At 43.4% G+C, this 25,018-nt stretch overlaps 1 protein-coding gene across 4 annotated transcripts in view; it reads right to left on the reverse strand.

The window, feature by feature from the left end:
* IQSEC3 (IQ motif and Sec7 domain ArfGEF 3) overlaps positions 1–12,089 on the reverse strand; it is a 125,162-nt gene extending 113,073 nt beyond the window's left edge. For all 4 annotated transcript variants that reach the window (XM_038383728.2, XM_038383757.2, XM_038383736.2 and 1 more), the window contains exon 1: positions 11,606–12,089. In XM_038383728.2, coding sequence (XP_038239656.1) covers positions 11,606–12,045 — 440 coding nt within the window. In that variant the 5' untranslated portion in view covers positions 12,046–12,089. The remainder of the gene's footprint in view (positions 1–11,605) is intronic.
* Between the last annotated feature and the right edge of the window lie 12,929 nt (positions 12,090–25,018).

A 25,018-nucleotide genomic window follows, 5' to 3' on the forward strand; every position in this document is an offset into this window, starting at 1 on the left:
TGGGTCTGCTAACCAAATGCCAGGAACTCCATGTGTCCCCCATTTCTCCCTTTTGGTTTTTCCAATTTCACAAAAATCAATAAGGTTCAGTCCATTGATGCCAAGATTCCACATACCCTGAAATCTTGCAACTGATCAAATGTGGCATTCAAAAGTTATCGTGTTAAATCCAGACAGAAAAATGTCATCATTGGTACTGGATATGGGGCGGGGGGGTATCTGCATGTGCAAAGGGCCATTAAGCACCCTCCCCCTTTTTAAACATGAAGGCCATGCCTCCTTGCTTTTGAGAACCTGATCTCAACAGGGTCACAAGCTGAGTGGACTGTTAAGGACAATAGGTGTCTTTTTACTTGTTGGGCTGTCAACAATACATGCTGGGTTGGGGGGAAGGGGTGGCACACAGATCCCCTGCCACATGAGGAGAATGAGGGACTCTGGTATCGGGGGAAGGGAGAAATGAGGAGGCAGAGGAGGAAATGGTGAATGGGGGATTCATAGAGCCCCTGGCCTGAGAGAGGGGGTAGGGGTTTGCAGAGAGTCCCTGAAATAGAGGGAGATGGGAGGTAATGGAAGGATACAAACAGCCCCTGGTGCGTGCAATGAGATCAGCCTACAGAAGCAATGAAATGTACAGCCCTCTAGTATGGACAAAGCAAGTTGTACTTTAGCACATGCTAAGCTAAGAGTTGGAGCCTAGGGTTCACCTTGCCCAGCTAACACATGTTAAGATAATACTTAGTCCTGCCACGAGTGCAGGGGACTGGACTAGATGACCTCTTGAGGTCCCTTCCAGTCCTATGAATCTATAAAAATACAACTTTTCCTGTCTTCTCTAGTGTTTTAGAATGTGTTAGTTAAAACACATTTCAAATATAAATCTTTTGTCCTAGTCTAGACAAGACTTTAGAACTTGTAGGCCTGATTCACCAGTGCAATACTCCAGTTTTATGCTGTTGATGGAATTACACTGATACACACCACTGCATTATTCCAGTTTTATAAGAGAGTGCAATTGCTTCCCAAACTGATGCTGGCTTCCTTTTAATGTTGCAAAAACATCTTGAAATGGGGAAAATCTGGCTTTAGACTGGGAGCTTTCACACTATTTTAAAGAGATGCAGTTACAGAAAAGCTGTCTGGATGAAGCATGCACATTTTTCAGGACTGTTGGTGTGCTATGCTGATGAGTCATAAGCTGCAGTTCATGATCATCATATTGAAAGTGTGCTAGGCACTGTACATTCATATAACAAAAAGATGATCCTTGCCCTAAAGAGCTTATACACATCCCTGTTCAAACATGCATATGCTTATCAATATGTTAGATTAGGCTACTGAGTCAACTCCTTTCCAGCTCCTAGCATAATAGAATTCTAATCCATGACTGAGACTCCTAAGTGCTACTACAATGCAAATAATATATAATAATAATGCAGGAAATAACCAGGATTCCCGAACGTTCTAGCCATGTGGAAGCCATGATAACTAGGGATATAATGGTGGAATAATATTTCCAAAGTGAGCAAGTGTGATGGGGAAGATATCTCTGCATCCATTTTGTACAAAGAGCTCCTATCTTGGCAGAAATCAAGGGCTAGTAGCCAATGACAATGCAGCTACATAGGGGGCTCAGAGGGAGAGATCAAACCCTTCCTGCTTGAGTAACACAGAAGAATTCTCGGAAGAATCTTGAAAACAATTGACTCTGACATCTTAAGTGACTGAGTGAGAAGATGTACAAAGAGGTTGGTAAATTAGCAACAACGTGAATTAACTTGCTCTGATGGTGCTGCAGATTTTAGTCCCAGAAAGAACACAAGGCCACAGTATGATCTCAGAAATGCCTATGCAAATCTGGAGTAACTTCACTGAAGTAATTCCAGATTTATACTGGAGTGAAATCAGAATCTTGCTCTCAGAGTTATTAGGCTGGTACAAACTACGCTTTACCCCAGTGCAGAAGGTCTACACTAAGGAGTTGCATTGGAGTAGCTACACTAGTGCAAAACCCTTCGGGGTAGACAAGGCTTTGGGAGAAGCTTTTGATATGTGGTCTGTGAATGTGAACTTGGTACAGCAGGTTTGGTTCCATAATTATAGGAGAGAGGAGGAGAAATCTGAAAAAAAAAATGGAGATGGGCCCTATATTTGAATAAATGTACATAAGAATGGCCATACTGCATCAGACCAATGGTCTATCTAGCCCAGTATCCTGTCCTCTTACAGAGGCAAATGCCAGGCGCTTTAGAGGGAATGAACAGAATAGGTAATCATCAAGTCATTTACCCCATTGCCTATTCCCAGCTTCTGGCAAACAGAAGCTAGGGACCTGCCTATCCTGGCTAATATAGATGGACCTATCCTCCGTGAACTTATCTAGTTTTTTTCTTTAACTCTATATAGTCTTGCCCTTCACAACACCCTCTGGCAAAGAGTTCCACGGGTTGAATGTGTGTTGTGTGAAGAAATACTTCCTTTTGTTTGTTTTAATCCTGCTGCCTATTAATTTCATGGGTGACTCCTAGTTCTTGTGTTATAAGGAGTAAATAACATTTCCTTATTTACTTTCACCACACCAGTCATGATTTTATAGACCTCTACCATATCCTCCCTTAGTCGTCTCTCTTCCAAGATGCAAAGTGATGTAATGGGAATGGGTTTCACTTGCCTTCCATGACCAAACCCAAATTTACCCAAAAGGCTCATCTGAGAAGGTACCATGAGGACTTTCTCATTTGAGCAGGATAGTGTGAGCCACCTTGAAGATGCACCTCCTAATGGACTAGAACTAGAAAGCAGTAGAACTAGATAGAAACATCTTTTCTAAGGAAAAACTCAGAATTTGAAGGAAAAAAATCCTGAAATGAGTCAAGGCCCTAATACTGCAAGAGTAGCTAAGATCTGCAATGTTTTCATGCCTGCAGTTTTCTCCTGTCCTTGGAAGTAAAGCAGTTTTTTGTTCTGTTTCAATGAGATATATTTATAATCTCCCTCATGAAGATTATAGCAACAGCCTATCCTCCTGCTAGGTCCCTAGTCAACAAGGGAAGAGACACTCCCCCAACCTCCTATGTGAAGCCATGGGAAAGAAGGGGCTCCATTTGGCTGTTAAATTCTTCCTTAGATGCCCAGTGAGCCTGAGAAGCAATTTTCCAACTGTTTATAACTTACTGTTTTCAAGACATGGCTAGGAGATTATTTCTTAGGGAGAACCAGCCCCATGACAGGTCATCAGATTTGGAGGTATTATTCAGCCATTTTGAGTTATTGATGAGCAAGTAAAACAAAAAAAAATCTCCTTTTTTTTTTTCTCTACTAGAAAATTGTGTGGGATGGTGGGTGTTGTCACTTTTTCTACTCACAATCTGTTGAAGGGGTTTTTTTCCCCTCAAGATTTCATACCCCTTTGTCAGATGAGACCAATCATGGAATGTTTCGGTCTCACCTAAGAAAGTTATAACTTAAGAGCATGTGAAAAAAGGGGGTCAGCAATGAATATAATCTTAGCTTCTTCTCCCAGCAAAAGCTATAGCAATAATTCTATAGGATGATGGTTCACATGCACTAGGTAAAGAATAAAAAAGGTATTACCAAATGTGAAAAAATATGTCTTTATGACCCTACAGAAACAAACCTCCTATAGCCCTAAATTATATTACCATTAAAAAAGTTACAAACCTATTACATGAAGAATCTGCACAATGTTGCTTAACGGCTTTTCCATTGTTCACTGTTATTTATGTGATGCATTGCTATCTATTGCTATTGTCAGCACTCAAGAGAAAATGTCATTTAAACATTGTGTATGTTTGTGTATGTGAACACACACACACATGCATACACAATCTGCGGCAGATCCTCAGCTGGCGTAAATTGGCATAGTTCCATTCAAGTCAATGCAGCTGTGTTGTTTTATACCAGCTGTGGATCTGTTTTTCTGTGTATAAAAAATAGAAACTAAATACCATCACTTTGATCTTGGTCATAAATGAACACTAATGTACATTCAAACACATTCTCATGCACACATGCATGCATGCCCACTTATATACACACAATCACCTTACTAATTATGACAATAAATTTATGCTGCTTCCTTAACTGGAGCTTTTAAGAATACTTAGCTCTTACCTAGTGTTTTTCATCTCTATGTCTTCAAGTCCTTTACCGCAGAAAATAAGTATAATTATACCCATAAATAGGTGAAGTGATTTGTCCAAAGAAGGTCATTAGCAGAACTGGGGAGAAAGCTACATCTCTTGATTCCAAGTCCAGTACCCTAGCTCAGGAGTTCTCAAACTTTTTTTGCTGGGACCGCCTTTGAAAATATTTCAGGCTGTTATTACCCCTTCCCCCATATCATGCTACTCTTACTTCTGCGCAGCTGCTGGTGGCGATGCTGCTTTCAAAGCTGGGTGGCTGGAGAGTGGCAGCCACTGGCAAGGTGCCCAGCTCTGAAGGCAGTGCAGAAGTAAGGATGGCAATACTGAGACCCCCTACAATAGTCCTGTGACCCCCTTTTGAGTCAGGACCCCCAGTTTGAGAAACATTGCCCTACCAGATATTGCCTCCCAAACTGAGCCACACTGCAGAATAAATTCAATAGCCAAGATTCACATCTTCCTATCCAAGGTTTCACTGAGCACAACAACCACATCTAGAGGGAATGCTAGAATGCTATTAACTTAGCTTGTGTTAGGCTACAGATCTTCTGGGGGGAAAATACATATTTTCCAGAGTTTACATGAAAGAAATTGGAGGAAAAAAGCCACAGCGCAACCTCATTTTAATCTGACCTCATAAATGATTCCTCCCCCTTTTGCTTATTTATTCTTCGTATTCTTCTATGGCTGTGGATCACAAACTACTGGTAATTTTAAAACAAATGAAATATTTTTCTATCTGTTGCACAAAATATATTTCTGGCTTTCTATAGTGTTTTTCCTAAGGGGGAAATCGCAGAAGGTTTCTTACCAGAGATAAAGTGAGAGAAATAAACCATAGCTGAACTCAGAAACAAAGAGAGAAAGAGCAACATGGCTAGGGAGACACAAAGAAAATAACAGGCAAAACAGCGAGACAAATTAAAAAAAAACAAAACAGGGGAAGCAAACCAAACAATAAGCAGAAAGATTAAGATAGACAGCAGAGCTCTTTTCAGACTCTCTCTTGCACTAGAATTTCATGGCAGGCAAAAACAATAAAAGAAGCAGGATCTGGATAGGCAAAGTGTCATTGCAATCTGGTATGTGTGTGCATGTGTATGGGCATGTATTTTTGAACCACTAGTGAGAAAGTGAAATTAATAAAAGTGCAACCCTGCATAGATGATAGTCTCATGACCTGGCATGCTGCTAGGTCTAAGAGTACATTTCTGAGGTCTGGCTAACTCTGACCCATACCTCAGTTAACTTTGCATACAGGGCATGTAAAAACATGTATAATCATTGCATAATGTAAATACCATCTCAGATGCATCCCCAGACTCTATCTCTAGGTTATAAAAACAAGGATTAACATTATACAAATTAAATTATTTATAAAGTGTGTGTGTGTGTGAGAGAGAGACAGAGAGAGAGAATACACTAATGAAGACTAATTTTAACCCACAAAAACCAAGACACTGGAATATCAGTTGTGCCACTGAATATAGTAGGAATCTCAGCACAGCGAGTGACCTTCCATACCACATTTGCTGCAATGCACAGGCACAGAAGAGAGGGTTATATGAATGGAGTGGGTCCCCAAATGGTACCATTACCTGGCATTGATGTATTGTTTCTTGCTAAAATGTACTCTGTACCATTAGTAGTCATTGATGCAATGTGCCTCTGGCCAAGATTACCCATGGTTCTGCTAGCTTCTGGCCAGTATTTCCTGCCTCACCATTAGCAGGAATTGATATTGTGATCTTCTGGTTGGTATTTTGTGTGCCTTCATTACTGGCCATTGAGACCCTGTCTTAGCAGGAATTCCCAATGGTTTCATGAACAGACATATTCACCCTTTCACTTTGGGCACGATTTTATTTTACAGCATTCCCAAAGAATGAAGAAGAAGCCTGTCTGCATCCCATGCCCATCTTCATTTGACCACTGGATGTTGCCTGATATTTAGTGTACTGTAGTCCATGGCCTCTCCTGTCCATAGGTCAGTACATCACTGCCATAGGCACTGACACATTGTCCTTCTTATTGGGATTTCCTTTGACATCATTTCTAGGCACTGACTGCCTGTCCCCCTGGCCAGGATTTCATATAGAATCATTCTTGCAGTTGCTTCCCTGGGGATGTCTACAATGCAATTAAAAACCTGTGGCTGGCCCATGCCAACTGACTCCGGTTCACAGGGCTTGGGCTAGGGGCTGTTTAATTGTGGTGTAGACGTTCAGGCTCAGAATGGGGCGCAGGGTCTAGGACCCTGCGAGGTGGGAGGGTCCCATAACTCAGGCTGCTGCCTGAGCCTTGATGTCTACCCTGCAATTAAATAACCCCTTAGCCCAAGCCCCGCAAGCCCGTGTGTGTCAGCTGGCATGGGCCAGCCACAAGTGTTTAATTGAAGTGTAGACATATTCCCTGGGTCCCTGGTTGGTATTTCCCATGATTTTATTACTAGGCACGGATACTTTCATGTGCTAGCATTATTAAAGCACTAATGCCAGTCCAGCCCTGCCTCTGGGATTTCTTTCCAGGGAATGGCACTGGCATGGGTTTTGTATGGTATCAATTCCACAAATGCAGGTGCTGGCTCTGTGACTGGGATTGCCCATGGCATCATTTCTAGGCATTCAAACTCTATTCTTGCAGCTAGGATTTCAAATTGTATTGTTTCTGGACATGGACTCTTTGTCCCTCTAGCTGGTATTTCTCATGGTATTGTTACCAGCCATTAACTCCAATCCCTTTGTCTGGAATTTTATGTGGTGTCATAACCTGGCACTGATGCAGATTTTACATGATCATTCAATTAATTTCATACTGTGGATTTTTGGAACCATTACGGATATACCTTAAAATGGGATATAGATAGCCTCAAATAGTTTATTTTCATTTTCCTCCCTCTTGAGCTATTTAGTCAAATTAAATGTTGTTCTTAAAATGTCCATGAGCTTGTCTACATCGGGGCTTTAGCCATCAATGTAGCTGCGCTGATGTAACTCTCTACCATCTGAAACTAGGGTAAGCCGCATTGCTGCAAGTCACTTCTTACACATCTACAATAGGGTTTGCATTGGGGCAATACCAGTGCAGCTAAAGCAGTGGCTCAAACCCCAATGCAGTCAATCTCTGAGACAGTTAGTGCATTTCTTCTGTACCCAAAATGAAATGCATGGGGATTTGTGGTGTGTAAGGAATGCAGGATTATTGCAGTATTTTTATTATTTTTACTGGTGCAATGCGCAAATATGGCAAAATATGTTAATAGTGATAGTAAACCCACAAAATTTACAGTAATTAATTGAAATCAGTGGGATTTTGTCTAATGCCTTTACCCTGGAGATAATCCATAAAATAGAACATTAATGCATAGTTTAAAAAGAAAAATTTTGGAAAGCAGCACTTCTGCATATGCAGTAGCTTCATTTTAAAGTTACATAATTAGGCTTTTTAAATGAAACAAAAAATGTAGCACATGGCCTCAGTCTATAGCAAAGACTAAGTGGGTGTAACATCTAGCTCTCTCAAACCATGCCTTCTTTATTACAGGGTAAGATAAAAATACCCATCTGATACATACCAACAAAAAATAAAATAAAACTGGTTTCAGCTCAGTTCAAATCCAAATAGTTTATAAACCCTTGGAAAATGTGTTTTTTGTAAAACTTATACCATGAGATCCTTCTTGCAGGAGAGATGGTCTTGTGATCCAAACATAGAGCTGAGATTCAACTGAACCGGGTTTTGTTCTGGGCTGTGTCACAGGCATCGAGTGTGATGCTGGATAAGTCACTTAATGTTTTTGTGTCTTTGCTTCACCCTGCTTCACATAAAACAGGGATAATAACTCTGCCTCAGATTAATGTATGTAAACTTCAGTGAGATCTTTGGATGGAAGATTCTATAGATGTTCAAAGTATTTGTATCACAATTTATAATTATTCTTTATATGATAAAGGACTTTGCCACCTATGCAGTAGGAGCAAATTCTGCAGTCCTTACTCAGGCATAACTCTCACTGAGGGAATTTCATTTGTGTAAGGACTGCAGGATTTGACCCATTTAGACTCAAGAGGCCAAATTAATCTCTGCTGGATTTCTCTGGTACATACAATGAAGCATCTCAAGGGCCTAGCAATGAAGGGTGTTCTTCTGATAAAGATAAGGAGGAAGAATTATACCCAGTACATTTGGGGATATTTTAGAATGGTCTCTTAAGACAAGAGCTTGCCTAATAAGGGTGATCTGAGGCATGCTAATTTGGGAACCTGTATTTCTGCAGCAACACATTCCAGAATTACTGACCTTATTTTTTGTTTTTAAAGCAGTAATTGAGGCACTTATGCAATAGATTCCTAGGTAGAAAGAGATATATGCCACAGGATAATAATCAGACTAATTCCTGCTGAGAAATATCTATGTAAATCTTTTCTCCTACCTCTCCTTTCATAGGTGAGTTCTGCATTGACGTTCTCACTGACATGCACCAGCAATTAACTATCCTCTGCATACTTGATGAATTCCCCCCCTTTCCAGAGAAAAGTTTGGAACGCACAGATTTTTTTTATTTAAAATGTAGATTTTTTTTTTACTGTTGAGAAGAAAAGTAATAAAATGAATGCCCCAAACTTTATTAAAAACAAAGGGCCTGTGTTTTTCTGCAGGCCCCTTGAGGTCAAGATGGATAGTCACTTGTCTAGAAGATTAGCTGTTCACTTCCATCCAAGGTTTACGGTGAGCTGGCTCACGAGGGATCTCAACCCTGGCCCAAAATACAAGAGACCTCTGGGTTGTGCCTGAGATGGGAGGGAGCATTACAAATGTATTTAAACAAGCTTTCTGGGCCCTTCTGTTTTGTGACAAACTGATGAAGTTCCATTGTTAGGCAATAACTGACCTTGTACTTCTTTTAAATCACTTTAAGCCCTGCTTCCATCCATCACATTCCTACAAGATCTCATTTCTATTCCATTTAGAGTGGCCATTTTCTTTCCTGATTATTATTCAGGTCTTACAGTCCTGGTCAGAAAGACCAGGGGAGGGAGAGGAAATTTAAGAGAACATTGGATGTTAGCATTTATAATATGGCAATACCATGACTGGGGGCATGGGGCAAGGAAGGAGGTGAAAAATCTTCGCTATCTAAGGTCCTTTCCACACACCATGTCTTCTGAATCAAATTTCCGCTATTGTTGTGTAAAAGCCCAAATGCAACTCTGAAGTTGGCCAATTGGATCTTAGTGAATACTAGGCACACTGTCAAAAGGAAGTGAAAGATTCTCCACATTCAAGATGCCTTTAGATTAGATTTTGTTGTCTCTTTGATTTCCCTCTAGCATTTGCAGAGGAGAGAGGATGAAACCTAGTGTACCTAATCAATAAAAGACAATGAACCTGCTAAAGTAAGGAGTTTAGACCTTTTTCAATCTCATAAATTTCTTTTTATATAAAGATTTTGGTTTGCCTAAGATATAGGAGGAAATAGAAGCAGGCTATTTTAATCCTCCTGAGTGAAGAGAGCTTCAGGGATTGCTATGTTATCCCTGGCAGCAGTCCTGATTTTTCACAAAACCCTGTGTATGTATCAGAGATCAGCAGTGTCCTTAATGCTCCTCTGCGTGTGCATTTTGATATGAAATAATAAGAAATTCACAGGATTTTTTTCCCCAAGCAAACCCCACTGCAAAAATGCAAGGTTTATAAAGGAGATATTCAGATTTGTGCATTGAAACTGACTCTTCAATCTGTCTAATGACGTATGTGAGAAACTATATTCAGATGAAAGGAAACCCTTGCCAATGTTATGTACCTAATATTGGCTTCACTGCAGGGATTCACTGTTCAAAAACAATGCGTTTGATTCTGCACTTACATGGGTTTCACAGTGGTGTAACTCCACTGAATTTATTCTGAATTTACAGTAGTATACAGGAGAACAGAATCAGTTCGTATGTGTTTTTAAAGCTTCTTACAATGCATAGTGAATAAGGGCCCGCTCCTGCAATGGTTTACTATCTAGCATAGCACTTACTACCATGAGTATTGTCACTGATCTCAGTAAGTAGGGTTTTCAGGATTGAGCCTGCAAATTATAAGCTTTTAGAGTTCAGCACCGAGCTTTTGGTGTGAAAAGTATATTGTACATATAAGGTGCTATATAAATTACTTTAATTGTCATTTCTGCATCACTTCTGACTTAGTCATGAGCCAGACCCTCAGCAGGTGTAAAGCACTGAGAATATAGCCTCATGTTTCTAACTGCCCTTCTGTATTCAAAACAAACATAGCAAGGAAGGGTTCCTTTTCTGGAAAGAGAGGGGGGAAAAAAAACCCATGATCTGGGCTCAGAACTGTGCTGAGGAGGATCTTTTTTGCTTCAACAACATCAGGAAGAAACGCATACACTTTAATCTAGATGAGAAATAGTTTCGGTTTTACCATCAATGTGAGCTTCTTTGTTATATGCCATAGGCATATAAGCATTCTACATGCTCTTTCTTCTGTTCCTAACTTTACTCACTCTGACTTTTGACCAGAAAGGACCCTGCTGTTTCCAAACCACCTAAGTAAAGGCAGATCAGCTATCTAGCTCAGTTGTCATTGCAAGCTGGTGAGCTGATGGGATTTGCTGGCTGCATAAAGCAGGAAAATGTAACTCACCAGTATTATTCTCTTTCGGTGTTGGACTGCTAGTCCTTGTGTACTATCCGTACACACACATATCATTATTAGCATTCAGTATTAGTATTCATGCTATCTCTGTTAGGCCAGAAAAAAATACTTTCTCCCTTTAAAAAGCTGGACAGGTGTCAGGCACTTCTTTGCGGGCGGGGAGGGGGGTTGAGGGGGAAGAGCTCTAAACCCAGAAAACTGAGATGGGCTCCCTAAATATCAATAACTGTATAACATCTATGTTTACGTGTATGCCTAGTCCTGGTATGTAATATACTAAGGCACCCCCACAGGTGAGAAAATCCCCTCTCCGTCAGGCAGGGACGCTTTTTTTCCAGCGACCCGCCGCACAAGCCCTAATGAAAACAGATCCTGCCGCACGGCCGCCGCCGTCCTCGGCAAAGCCTCCTTCCCTGCCTTGCCTACCCTGAGATTAGCTTGGAGCCGAGACTTGCTTATTTGCGACAGAGAAGGGCCCGAGCGCGGGGCTGGCGCGCGTGGCCCGAGCGGGCTGCATGCGACCGGGGACAGCAGCCGCACACACAGACCGACGACCCGAGCGGGGAGGAAGGCGGCTGGCGCCCCTCGGAAGCCGCAGCCGCGCGGCTCCTTGCGCCCCGCCCGCTCCCGCTGGAGCGCACGGCTAGGGAGGGATCCCCCCCCCCCCGCATTTTACCGCGGCAGGGAGCCGGGGGGTTGATCCCAGGTACCCCTTGGCGCTCAGCCTGGAAAGAGCCACTGGTCTCCTCCCCCCCCCCCCCCGCCCCACTTACTCTGGTCGCCTGCTCAGGGCGCCTTTGCCGATGGCCGGGGCGGGTTTGTGCTGGAGGAGGGCGGTGCAGCAGCCCCTCTCCCTGCTGTCCTTCTCCGGGTGGTGCTGAGGGGGCGGCAGCGGCGGGTGCTGGTGAGCGGGAGCCCGGCTGCTGCCGCCGCCGCTGGGGCCCGGCTGAGCCTGCCGGCTCCGGAGCGGCGGCGGCGGCGCCGGGAGCTGTTGGGGCTGCTGAAGCTCGGGCCGCGGCGGGGGCTCGGCGGCGGGAGCCGGCTGCTGCTGGCGGAGGCTGCGGTTCTCGGAGCCCAGCTCGTCCAGGCGCCGCTCCAGCTCGTCGATGCGCTGGCGCTGGGTGTGGATGAGGCTCTGCTGGTTCTGCACGATGGCGGTGAGCTCCTTCAGGTAGAGCACGGCGCGCACCGGGTTCTCCAGCAGGCTCTCCATGCCCCGGGCCCGGGCCCGGGCCCCTCCGCCCGCCGCGCGCGCACGCCCGCCCAGCCTCTGCCCCCTCGCGCCGGGCGCGGGCTGAGAGAGGCGCGGGGGAGGGTCTCCTCGGGAGGGCCCGCCCCCCGCTCCTGGAGGGGCAGCCCCCGCGAGCGCCGCGCAGGTAGGCGGGGCGGGGCAGGGAGCAAAGCGAAGGGGGCGCCGGGGAAGGGGCTGGAGAGAGGCCGGCGGGACGGGCAGGGAGAAGAGGAGCAACGAGGGGCGTGGGCTGGAGAAGGGAGGGGAGCAAGGAGGGAAAGTCCCCCCCTCCCCCAGGGCTCCCCTTTCCCGCCCCTCGCTGAGCTAGTGGCCAGGGGGCTGTGCTCCAGCCTGCCTTTTCATGGCCGCGGAGAAAGTTACTTTGCAGCTCAGACCACTTCCTTCTCCATGTGATAAAGGCCTGGCCCAAACCAAGGGGGAGGCTGGCAGCAGCCGGCAGCTACATCCCAAGACCCCCCCACCCCACCCACCAGCCCCTGGGGTCAGGGCCTGCTCTCTGGGTGTCCTCGCCACCCTCCATGAGTGGCATTTCTAGATGATGCTGCTTTCTTCCATAATGACGCAGGGATTTTTTTCTTTCTTTCTAAAAAGTGACTACAATAATTTTGGCAGGGGTTTGTCTGGTCCTGGCTTTTTACTTCCCCTGTTAACCTGCAGGAGGCAGGACTGAACGTGCACCCGGTGGAGGAGTGATCAAGGAGAGTAGATGGGAGAAGGAATTCTTCCTTAGGAATCGGTGGTTCCCCTGAATATTTCCTCTCCCTTTTCTATTTCAGAATAAAATGGGACAGAAAGTTCAGTTCTACTCTGGGAAAAGAAGCTCTGTAAAAATAATGCCATGGGGGCTTCCTGCTTACTGGCTGTCAATTTCCATATCAAATGTGTTCATTTCACAAGAAATAACATTTTTTGTCTGATTACAGCCTACAAACTCCACCTGGGATCTGAGAGACAAGCTGGGCTCTTTCATTCTTATGCATCATCATCATCATCATCATCATCAGCACCAGTAATAAAGGATGTGCTGTCCAAATTCTATCCACAGTGACACCTGTGTGACCCCATAAACAATTCTCTTGATGCACAAGAAGGAAAAGAATTCAGTTCCCTCTCCCATCACTATTTTGGCCCTGCAAAGCTAACAGGAGTAAAAAGCAGTAACATCTTATTTCACTCACTCACATCAGTAGATATGACTAAACCCCAACACAGAGTGCAGACCTGTAGAATGAAAAGGAACCATTTTTATAGTCACATTTCAGAGTTGAACTGCATCCAGCTAGCTTTGCAGGCCAGCAAAGGCCATGTCTATGGCCTCCTTTATTGGGGAACCGAGAGATGTCAAGAAAAATTTCAGTTTCAATTATGATCAAGGATGAGCCTTGTGCAGATTGCCTTGAAAATGTAAACTTATGCAAACAGATCATCTGGAAAGGAACTTGTCACTGATTCCTTCTAAGTCAGTCCTCTCACAGCCAATTAGGGATGGCTTTTGGGGTCCAAAAATCCACAACCATAGGCTCCTTGATTTTTGGGAAGACCCCAGATCAGTTCATAGCAGTTAAGAACAAGGCCACCCATCCTACCACGAATGGCAGTAGGGATACCACAAGCTCCCTACCATCCAAATACCTAGGATAGGTGAGACAAACCAAGAAGATCTCTTGCCACAAGGTGGGGCAGTTCAATAACATGGAGCACAACATTGGCTAGTGGACTAATGGCCTGATTTAATGGCCACTGAAGTCAGTATTAAGACTCTTTTTGACTCCCTGGGGCATTGGATCAGGACCTAAACAAGGGACTGAGAGCAAAGGGTTAATCCTAGCTCTGACACTGACTTCTATGGCCTTTGTCATGCTGTATACTGGTAAGTATCCAAATTTGAAAATTTGGATGCCTAAAATGAGCACTTAAATCCAGAGATCCTGAGCTTGTGCAGATCCCATTGTCTTAAAAAAAGAAACAAACAAGCCAATTTTGTTTAGGTGCCTCAATATGGCTTTAAATGCTGAATTTTTATGCCCACATTTGACAAGATTGACTGACCTTCTCTAGACCTTAGTTTCCACATCTGTAAACTGGAAATAATATCCACCTCCCTTGCAAGGAGGTGGTGAGAATTAAATAGAACGTGCTAGTTTGTGCCATACAAGCTCTCAAATTCATAAATCCTCCTTGTGCAGAACAATGTGCAAAGAGGGTTGTGGGAGAAGCAGGCTCATGGTGCATTGGGGCTAGCATCCTTGGCAAAGCAGAGGGATTGGGTCTGGGGAATTGTGATACAAGACACAAGCTCATAGGTAGGGAAAGGTGGAATTGTAAAAGCTAGTTAAGTTTGGCACGGGATGTCAAAGAACCATATTGCTAACTGTACAAGATGTCCTGGGCCCTTTAAGGAAGCATACTGATCCAGTACCACCTCAGTCTTGGTTCAGTCCTGAACTTGGGCATTCTGGGGAATGTAGTCCAGAGGAACCAATGGAAATTGTAGACTGGCAGAAATATTATATATATTATAAATATAATTGTAGACTGGCAGAAATATTATATATATGTGTGTGTGTTGCCTTTTCTCTAGTAAGAGGGAGAGATTGGTTGAGGTTCACTCCTCCAATGGAGAAAAAGCTAGGCTATTTTAAATTCTCAGTCCAATTCTGTGCGTAGTGGCATGATCATAGTGGAGAGGGCCCCTTTATTGCTTGGGTGGGTGAGTGAGGGTGGGTTGTAAAAAAATAATTTTGCAAGTCCACCTAAAAGTACTAAAGCTAGCTCTGGTGTGCAGTTTTCATGGAAATACCAACTGACCAAAAACGGTTTTTCTGACGGATGATTAGAAACGTCTAAAGAGCTACAATATGTTGCTGAAATGTTAGAGGGCACCTGAATCACCACAGCTGCTCCAGCACCTCCTTGCTGTCCTTACAGCTATAGCGGGTATGTGTGTATACATATATATAGAGAAAGAACCAGGATTATGTTCCCCCTGGTCACTCCCCAGGCCCAGCATATGATCCTAGCAACCCATCTTCCCTTCTGGGAGTGCCACATAGGACAGGAGCTCCCCAACTCCTGAGGAGAAGGGTGAGAGAAAGCCAGGCTAGGATCCCCTCAACCACCCCTGGTCCAGTGGCCCATTTCCCCCCCCCCCCGGCCGCTTTCCCTCCTCACCCCCAGGATAACAGCTTTTTTCCTGCTGCCAGTTATGGTAGCTCAGGTGGTAGCAGTCTGTGCTGCAGTTCAAATTTGCCTGATGATGCATAATGGGGAAGTTGTTTCAGTTGGACAAAATGGGATTTGTTTTTACCTTTTTCCTAAACCAAACCAAACCTCACAACATACATCTTAGGAAATAACATACAAAAACTCTACATTAAAAGAACATTATTTTGGTTCCAAAGTCCATAACGTGAAAATTAGAAAATGCTAGCTTTGCAGTTGTCTGTGCAACCTTAATTCAGTCTCCTCCTTGTGCCTGTGGAAGGGTCTTTAACTACATGATCACATACTATTTTCCCCCTGCAGGACCCTATTTCATTCAGTGCACAGGATAGATGTATAAAGGACAATAGCACTAATTATATAAATAGACACAAGTGGCTGGCTCCTCAGGTGCACCAGAATGCTGTTTGGCAGGGGGCATTATGCAACATTTCCATCTCCCATCCATACTCTTGGGGGACAGCCAGGGGCTGAGTCATCCCCCATTGCAAGTTAGCAGCTGCTTTAACAGCTACTTACAATAAATTGCTTGCAAACAGCTTATAGACCAAAAATTATTTGCAGGAATTAGATGAATAATTTCAAATAGCTATTCAAATATCAAATAGATATTCCAGAAAATTACAATGTCCTCATGCATATTCATAGGGTATACATCTAATGAAGGATTCTTTCACTCAGGATTGTTCACTTAGAGCCTGATACAAACCCCATTAGTTCCTCATATATTTATATTTCCATGCATCATGTTCATATAGAATGTGATCTCACAACCCTTACTCATCTGAATATCATCATTGAATTCATTGGGGCTACTTGGCTGAATAAGATTTGAAGGATTAGACCCATGGTCTGCTTTTTTATTTTTACCACTGTTGTCATAAAAATCTGCGCAACTGTCATCTCCAAACAAAGACGCTGACTAGCTCCTCTGAAGAAAATGTCTCTGAATGGCTTTTGCTGTGTAGAATTAATTGATTAAGTGAGCACAGCTTTATTCCAGTGAAAGAGGTGGGAGACAAGGTAACATTTTGTGACATTAAAAGGAAAAGTACATTCTAAAGAGGGACCTTGCTGCCTTTTAATTTGCTGTAAATATTGCAAGGTTTCAATAGCAGAGATCAAATACAGTCAAGAATTTTTTTAAAAAGTGAAAAGTACACATCTCATCTAATTATACAATATGGAATTTGTACCTTTCCTGATGAGTAGATGTTTTAAAATATTTATATATCAGCTTGGCTGACTGAACAAAAAAAAATGTATTATAAAAAACTAAAATATGTATACTTAACACATCTCAGATCCTTATGTTTGATTTATAAAACAAAATCATTTCCCCTTGCTTTTGATTTTGGGATATCAGTATGAATTAACAATTAAACAGTCCAGTCATGCATGAGTTCACCTTACTGCAGATTTCCTTTTGAAGACTGTAGGTAAGATTCCTGAGTATGCTGCTGAATGATTAAAGTTGGGGAATGGAAACCAGGACACATGGGGATGGTTCCTGGCCCTATTAGCATCTGATTCAAAACCCACTGGATTCAATGGGAGTCTTTCCACTGACTTCAGTAGGTTTTGGATCTAGATCCACAATGATTTGCTGTGTGACTTTGGACAAATCACATATGGTATGTCCATACTGCAATAAAAAACCCGCAGCACTGTGACGGGGTGTATCAACCCAGTAAGGGTTAGCCACTCCCTGTGAGCCCAAGAGGCCATATCCCTTTCTCCTGCTGGGCATGCTCCAGCTGGAAACAGGGTATAAAAGGAAGAAGCTCAGCGCAGACTGGATTGACTGAGGAGGAGAGTGGTTGTAGGCTACAAGCTCCTGCTAGGAAGCTGCTGGTGCTCCAAATGGAGGAAGCTGAATCCATCAAATCTACTGTGGGACCCCAGCCAACCACAGAGACAGAGGGAGGCAAGCAGCTGCTGCCCTGAGAGTAACCACCAGAGCTGGAATCCTGGGTAGGAAGCAGTGTAGGGAACACATTTAATGAAATAGGAATCGGAACCTGACATTGGGACCATTTGTTCTACAGGGCCATGGGTTAGGACCTGGTGGTGTTGGGTGGGCCTCGGTGCCCCTATCCCTTCTCGCACCCACTACAGGGAGCAGTGACTGCCCAGGGGCCTAGGTGCCATGGCCTAATATTGGGTATTACTACCTGAGACAGTAGACACTGTCTACTGGTGCATGGCACTGGTGCATGGCCCACTGGTGCATGGCCCAGCTTTACTGACTCTGTCCGTGAGGCCTTATGACCCTGTGAACAAAGGCAAGTTGTCCCTTCTCTCCCCTTTCAGCCTGGTGCCCCACAACAGGCACCAAGTCTCAGAGCTTGGGCTGCAGGGCTAAAAATAGCAGTGTAGACATTTTTGGGCTCAAGCTGGAGCCTGGGCTCTGAGACCCTCCCTCCTCCTGTGGTTTCAGAGTGCAGGCTCCAGCCTGAGCCCAAACATCTGCAGTACTATTTTTAGCCCTGCAGCCCAAACCCTGCGAGCCCAAGTCATTTGACCCATGCTCTGGTGACATGGGTATTTTATTGCACTGTAGACATACCCTTATTCTCTGCTTCAGTTTACCCATCTTTAAAATGGCATAAGCAGATACTGATTTTTGTGGTGGTTAAGGTCAGAAAGGGCCATTAGATCACTTAGTCTGGCTTCCTGTACATCACTGGCCATTAAATTTCACCCAGTTACCCCTGTATTGAATCCAATAACTTGTGTTTGACTAAATCATATAAGCCAGAAAGGTGCCCAGTCTTGATTTGTTCCCGTGGTTAATCACCCTCATTTTTTTTTTTTTTTAAACAAAGTGCCTTCTTTCCAGCTGGAATTTGTCTGGCTTCCAGCCATTGGTCCTTGTTATGCCTTTTCTGGCCAGGTTAAAGAGCCATTAAAGAGCCCATTAATAACTGGCATTTTCTCCCCAGGAAAGTACTTAACACCATGATTAAGCCACCTCTTGATCTTCTTTTTGATAAACTAAACAGGTTGAGCTCTTTAAGTCTCTCACTGTAAAGCCATTTTCGCAGGACTCAAAATCATTTTTGTGACTCTTCTCTTTTGTTGAGGCAACTTTCAAGATTTAGAATCCAAGTCTCAGTCATTATTAGAGCTGGCCATTCATGGACATTCATTCTAATTTTGCAAAAAGAACAGGAGTACTTTTGGCACTCGGAGTCTGTTTTGCAACAGAAAAGCTTCAAAAACAGACTCCAAGGAGAAACTGCTGAGCTTGAATTAATATGCAAACTAGATACCATTAACTTGGGTTTGAAGAGAGAGTGGGAGTGGCTGGGTCATTACACATATTGAATCTATTTCCTTAAGTTAAGTATCCTCACACCTTCTTGTCAACTGTCGAAATGGGCCATCTTGATTATCACTACAAAAGTTTTTTTTCTCCTGCTGATAATAGCTCATCTTAGCGTCTTACTCCACCTTTTCATAGTCTGTGTGTGTGTGTGTATATATATATATATATTTTTTTCTTACTTTATGTTCCATTTTATGCATCCAATGAAGTGGGCTGTAGCCCACGAAAGCTTATGCTCTAATAAATTTGTTAGTCTTTAAAGTGCCACAAGTACTCCTGTTCTTTTTGTGAATACGGACTAACACGGCTGCTACTCTGAAACCATTTTAATTTTGATCAGCTGTGGTGCTCAGTCATATTCATACCCCTCATTATTCACCATTTATGAGCATTCATCAGATCAGGTTGTTGCTCCGATTAATGTTTGCTTTCATATGAATATCTATATTTTTGTGTGACAAGGCTCACTATTTTTTTATTTTTCATTCTTTATTCCTTATTCTCCAGTATAGAAAGTTTCATTCAACTGACTGTGAAGCAAAAACAACGGTGTGAAGCAAACAAGTGGTTCTTGACTTTCTCTTGAGAAATAAACACACAAGTTGGTTCAAGAAGTCACTGTGGGCGAGAGCCTGCCACCAGGTAGGGCCCTCTATCTGTGCAGACCCCAATGTGTGGAGCTGCTGTCATTGCGGATGTGGGGTATAGCTGCAGAGACCAAAGAATTATCCTTCATTTTTGGAAGGCAGAGCTCTAGACTGCAGGGCTAGATCAGACAGTGGCAGGCTGCAGCTTACAGTAGGCTCTAGTTTCTAATGATAGAATAATAAAAGAATATGATTGATTTCAGTGCTTAGGACAGAGGTCTACCCAAAAAGGTCCAGTTGCAGGGCCAGGACCTACAGTTGAACCACTGAGTAATAGCGACCACTGCTATGTGAGTGTCCACATCTTCTGAGACTCCTCCAGTGCTCCTCCTCATCTTGATGCTTCCTGAGTATTTGAAAGGGGACATGCACAACACTAAACCAAAAAGGAAGCAGGAAGGTAAGAAAAGAAAAACACAATATGGTTTTCATGTCAAGGTGCAAGAGGGTATTTGAGCCAAACAGGGACTATGGAGGACTATTGCAGTGGTAATGAATTACAAATAATACAACAAAAAGTTCTTCTAAATTAACCTGCTAAACATGGAATGTGAAGTCCCAATCTTGCAGAGTGTTGAATGTTTCCAAGCAACTGAGAGGACTAGGCACATTGTAGGAGGTACTTCATCATCTTCCAGGCTCAAGCTCTCAAAGTTAGTCATTGTCCAAACTTGTCACTTTGCGGTGGGGCCTGATCCCAATGCCCATCCAGTAGGCTTTGGATCAGGCATTTATTGCCGCCCTGGCATGTCAGTAGATACGATTTATTTAAAAACTCCCTTTCTGCACTTCTTTGTTCTCCATTTCATACATAAATGACTGGGGGATGGCTTGGATTTTGAAATGACTCTGGAAACATTCTCTTTGTTTATTTTTGTAAATGTTCTGTGTGCTGCATTTTTACAGAGATCAGCACACACCAAAAAAGAGGCACAACACAACAAACCATGACAAAATATATACAAACAAGAAAACAGCACAAATTAACTATAGAAAAATGAAAACAGTCTAAAACAATATAGACCAAAGTAAATCATGCCCAATAAGCGTAACTATAATAATAAACATGCCTTATCTATGTCAGATCCACCAGCCATAAATATTTATTTAGATAACAAATAGCTTATTGATAGAATCTGAATTTGGGATTTCTCTCTATCCTCCAGTCTAAGTAAATATGAAGTATCTGCCAATATAAATCCTACCAGTATCATAGGGACCATCTTGCTTAACAAATTAAATGAGAGAGAGAGGAGGAAGGAGACTGTTTTTGTCCTACTAATAGGATGTATAGACAAAAGATTAGAGAGACCAGGTCACGTCAGTGCTACAGCCACATTGAAAGTGATGTGAACAGGATAATAAATTGGGGGAATGTGTTCCCTTTTTTTTTCAGTGGTTGCAGCTATGGCTCAATCCTATAAATTCCTCCATGCAGGCGGATGCATGGAACCTCATAGGAGTAAATGGGGCTCTGCCCAAGTGCAGGTTTCAGAGTAGCAGCTGTATTAGTCTGTATTCGCAAAAAGAAAAGGAGTACTTGTGGCACCTTAGAGACTAACAAATTTATTTGAGCATAAGCTTTCGTGAGCTACAGCTCACTTCATCGGATGAATCTGCCTGAGTGGAGCAGCTTGCTGAACTAGGGTTTATGTTTGTAACTCTTTCAGTGGACGAAGAAGTATTTAATTATTATGGAATGGATCCTGCTATCAATGAAGCAAGTAACAAAATCTCCATTGACTTTAGTAGGAGCACGCCCACTCCTTTAGATTTAAGAAACAAATTAAAATTAATCTCCTGCAGCAGTTAGGAAAGGAAATGGATAAACCAGTTATTAATGAATGCAAAAATGGCATTAACGCAACTTGCAGATTGCAGCTAAAATCCAACATTGTATAAAAATGGAGCAGTTAAGGTTGTAACAGCATTGGGAACTCTGCCAAAATGCTCATCTTTTATCTTTCATCATATGGATTTTTAGGATATAAACAATAATATACTAGGCTGCATATTTAATTAACAAAACAAGGCTAGAAAATACCATATATAGCTGAACTGATGTAGCTTTTGGCACTAATTTTGCATTTCCTGACCTGTGAATTGAACTGTTCAAACTCAAGTCCAAATTCTGTCTGCCCCAGTGCAGATGTGCTAGAGCTGAGAGAGAGGACACAGGGAGCTGCTTTTCCATCACCTTGTGTACCTGCACAGGATGTAGCCATAATGCTGCAGGCTACAGTCCTTGGTTGGGTCTTCACAGGGGAATTTAGTAAAAAACCTCACTGATGCTACTACTGGTTAAGCCATGCCAGGAATAGCACTGGCGGGAGCCCAAGTGTACAGGGCCAGTTTAAGGCAGGGGCTTTAGGAGCTGCAACCCAGAGCCCATGCTCCAGGGGGGCCCCGCAAAAATAAATCACAGGCACCAATCTCCGGGGTGCTCAGGCTGCCTGCCCTGGCCCCTACACCACTCCCAAAAGCAGCTGGCTACTGGCACATCTCTGCTGCCCCTGGCGGGGGGAGGCAGCTCTGCACGCTGTCCCCCTTCCCCCAGTAGCGCGCAGAGACATGCCAGCAGCCAGCCGCTTCCAGGAGCAGCATGGGGCTATGGCAGGCAGGCAGCCTACCTGAGCCCTTCTGCGCTGCCAGTTGGGAGCCACCTGTGGTAAGCGCCTCCCAGCCGGAGCCTGCACCCCACACCTCCTCCCACACCCCAGCCCCCTGCCCCCAGTTAGAACCCCCTCCTACACTCAAACTCCCTCCTAGACCCTGCACCCTCTGCCCCAGCCCGGAGCCCTCTCCTGCACCAAACTCCCTCCCAGAGCCCACACCTCTCACCCTCTCCTGCACTCCAACACTCTGCACCAGCCCGGAGCTCCCTCCTGCACCCAAAATCTATCCCAGACCCTGCACCCCAGTCCTCTGCTTCAGCCCAGAACTCACTCCTGCACCAAACTCCCTCCCAGGAAAAAGACTTGTATACAGGGGCCCCACAAAATCTAATAGCCCTGGGCCCCCAGGAGAGTTAATCCGGCCCAGCAAGTGTAGACAAGACTCCAGCAGCTTCTGCCATTTTTAGCACCACATTAACTGAACCAGTTCCTCTAAAGATGTAAGTAATATAGTTGTAAAAACTCTAGGCCTTCCTACAGTGCCACTATTGGCTTTGCTGAGCTAGTAGTTAGGTCTGGTGGGAAATTTTCATTAATGTAAACGCAGCCATACAGCATTCCACAGGCCAATTGTACCAAAGCCCCTTAGAGAGTGTGCACAGTGAGCAGTGATGTCATAAAATGGCAAGATTTCATTACACTCTACTAAAATCTTAGGGTAAAGTCCTGTCTCTGTTGAAATCAGTGGCAAAATTGCCATTGACTTCAGTTTGGCCAAGATTTCACCCTTACAGTCTAGCCAGCTAGCTACTATCATCTATAGACCTAGCTATATCTGATGCTTGGTATCTGGATGGCCACTGAGCATGATCAGAAAGAATTTTTCAATCATTCATCCCTTTTAAAAAATTACCTCTCTGCCATAAACCAAATAAATAAATTAGTCCTCAGTGAGGACTCGGTTCATGCTAATTTTCAAGCATCAGCGTTCTTAGTTTTTTTCTGAAGCTCCATTGAAATGACTATGATTAGTTTTTTATTCCTCTGATTTTCCCCCCTTCCATTACTCAAAGCAGCTCAAGGGATTTTGTTCAAACTTTGTAAAATAATTCCACTTTGGGCAGAGACCCAGAGCCCAATGTGAAGTGTGGGTGCTCAATCCCATGCAAGGTGAGACCCCAGATTTTAAATCCTGCCTATGACTTATTCCTCATTTTAATTCCAAAATTGTCTATGTTCCGTATAAATGTAGTGCCCCATCATTTTTATTGTTGAAAGTTATTTACATCAGGAATAAAGATCCATGGAAATGAAGCCACAGAGTTATGCACACTAAAAGAAGGAATCCCCACAGCATTGTAAGTTTCCTGTGTGAATCGCTTTTTTGGTGTCCCTCATTTTGGGTCTCTCACAAAACTGCATCTTGTGTGGCAGATTGAGAGGAATGATTTCAGCACCATAGGTGAAAGTTTCAGGAAGTTATGAGCAGAAACTGTTCTGCAATCTTAACCACTAGCTGGTACCACCAAGTGCCCACTATACTATTTTAAGGTAATTAACATTTCTCCCTTGACATCAGTAAAAATCAGCTTTTGCCTGCTGCTACTTTTTTATATGGTTACTGCAGCTACTCTGTGTTTGAATGAAAGCGGAAAGAAGCTGTTACCAACTGTTTACAAAGCACAAGCAATGACTCACATGGGAAGAGATGTACCCATATGTTAATGAGCAGTGGAGGCCTTGGTCAAAGTACAGTTATTTCTCCTTGAACATTTTGGAAATCTGATGGTAGCCTGGTGAACAATTTGATGCCTAAGGGCATGCTCATTACAGATGCACAACTCCTTTCCAGTTTCACTAACTGCTTCCATTGCTCATACCAAAGATATTTATATTTATTTGTGCCTTATTGCTTGCTTAGTACTAAATCCCTTCAGATTCAAATTTGGACCTCAAAAAGGGGGTCAATAGGGCCTGTCTCACCAAGGGTGAAATTCACTCCTGTGCACCAGGTCAGCACAGACCCATTTAAGTCCTAGTTTGAGGACACAAGTGATACATAATCATTGTGTTGGACCTCTGCACAGAGTGAATTTCACCTAGTAAGATCTGTGGTCACAAGGAAGGGTGACATGTTGTAAGCCTATTGTGGGATCTCACCAACATCAGGATTCAGACCTAGCAATTCAGTTTCTTGCCCTAAATTGCTATTCCTTTTATTTTTCCATTGCAGATCATACCTAAATGGCCATGTGTTCAGAACATCATTTTCTTTGTCATTTTTAAAAGAACGCATGTTTTCCATATTCAGGACACATACTGACCTGCCATCTCTATTGCTTAGGGTAACATTTTCAAAAGTGCTTGAGTCCTAAGTTCCATTTTCAAAATGACTTAGGTACTTAGGGACCTACGTTCTAGTGTCTTTCAGTGTGATTTAGGAGTCTAAGTCACATACGCAGTTTTGAAATTTTTACCTTCATTCAAGAGATGTTAAGGTTAGAAGTTGTACAAAAAGTAAGCACCAGTCATAAATCAGTTAAGCCTGTGGGTCATTGTCACCTCATTTAACAAATGGAGGTAATGGAGGCACAGAGAAGTTACCCAAGTTTACACAGCTAACCAGTGGCAGAACCAAGAATAAACCCCAGGACTCTTAGACAATGAGATGAGAGATGGGGCTACCACCACCTCCGTTGGGAAATCAGTCTCAGTAGTAGCAAATATTCTTGATGGAGACCTTACATTTTCCTTTGCCTACTTTCATTCCATAACTCCTTGTTAGTCACATAGACTCATAAACCTTAAGGTCAGAAGGGATTATCGTGATCATCAAGTCTGACCTCCTGCACATTGCAGGCTACAGAACCTCACATACTCACTCCTGTAATAGACCCCAAGCTCTGGATGAGTTACTGAAGTCCTCAAATCATAGTTTAAGACTTCAAGTTACAGAAAATCCACCATTTATAGTAGTTTAAATCTGCAAGTGACTCTTGCTGCAGAGGAAGATGAAACCCCCCCAGGGTCTCTGCCAATCTAACCCAGGAGAAAATTCCTTCCCAACCCCAAATGTGGTGATCACTTAGACCCTGAGCATGTTGGCAAGACCCACCAGG

Source organism: Dermochelys coriacea, chromosome 1, assembly GCF_009764565.3.
Source record: "Dermochelys coriacea isolate rDerCor1 chromosome 1, rDerCor1.pri.v4, whole genome shotgun sequence".
NCBI lineage: Eukaryota > Metazoa > Chordata > Testudines > Dermochelyidae > Dermochelys > Dermochelys coriacea.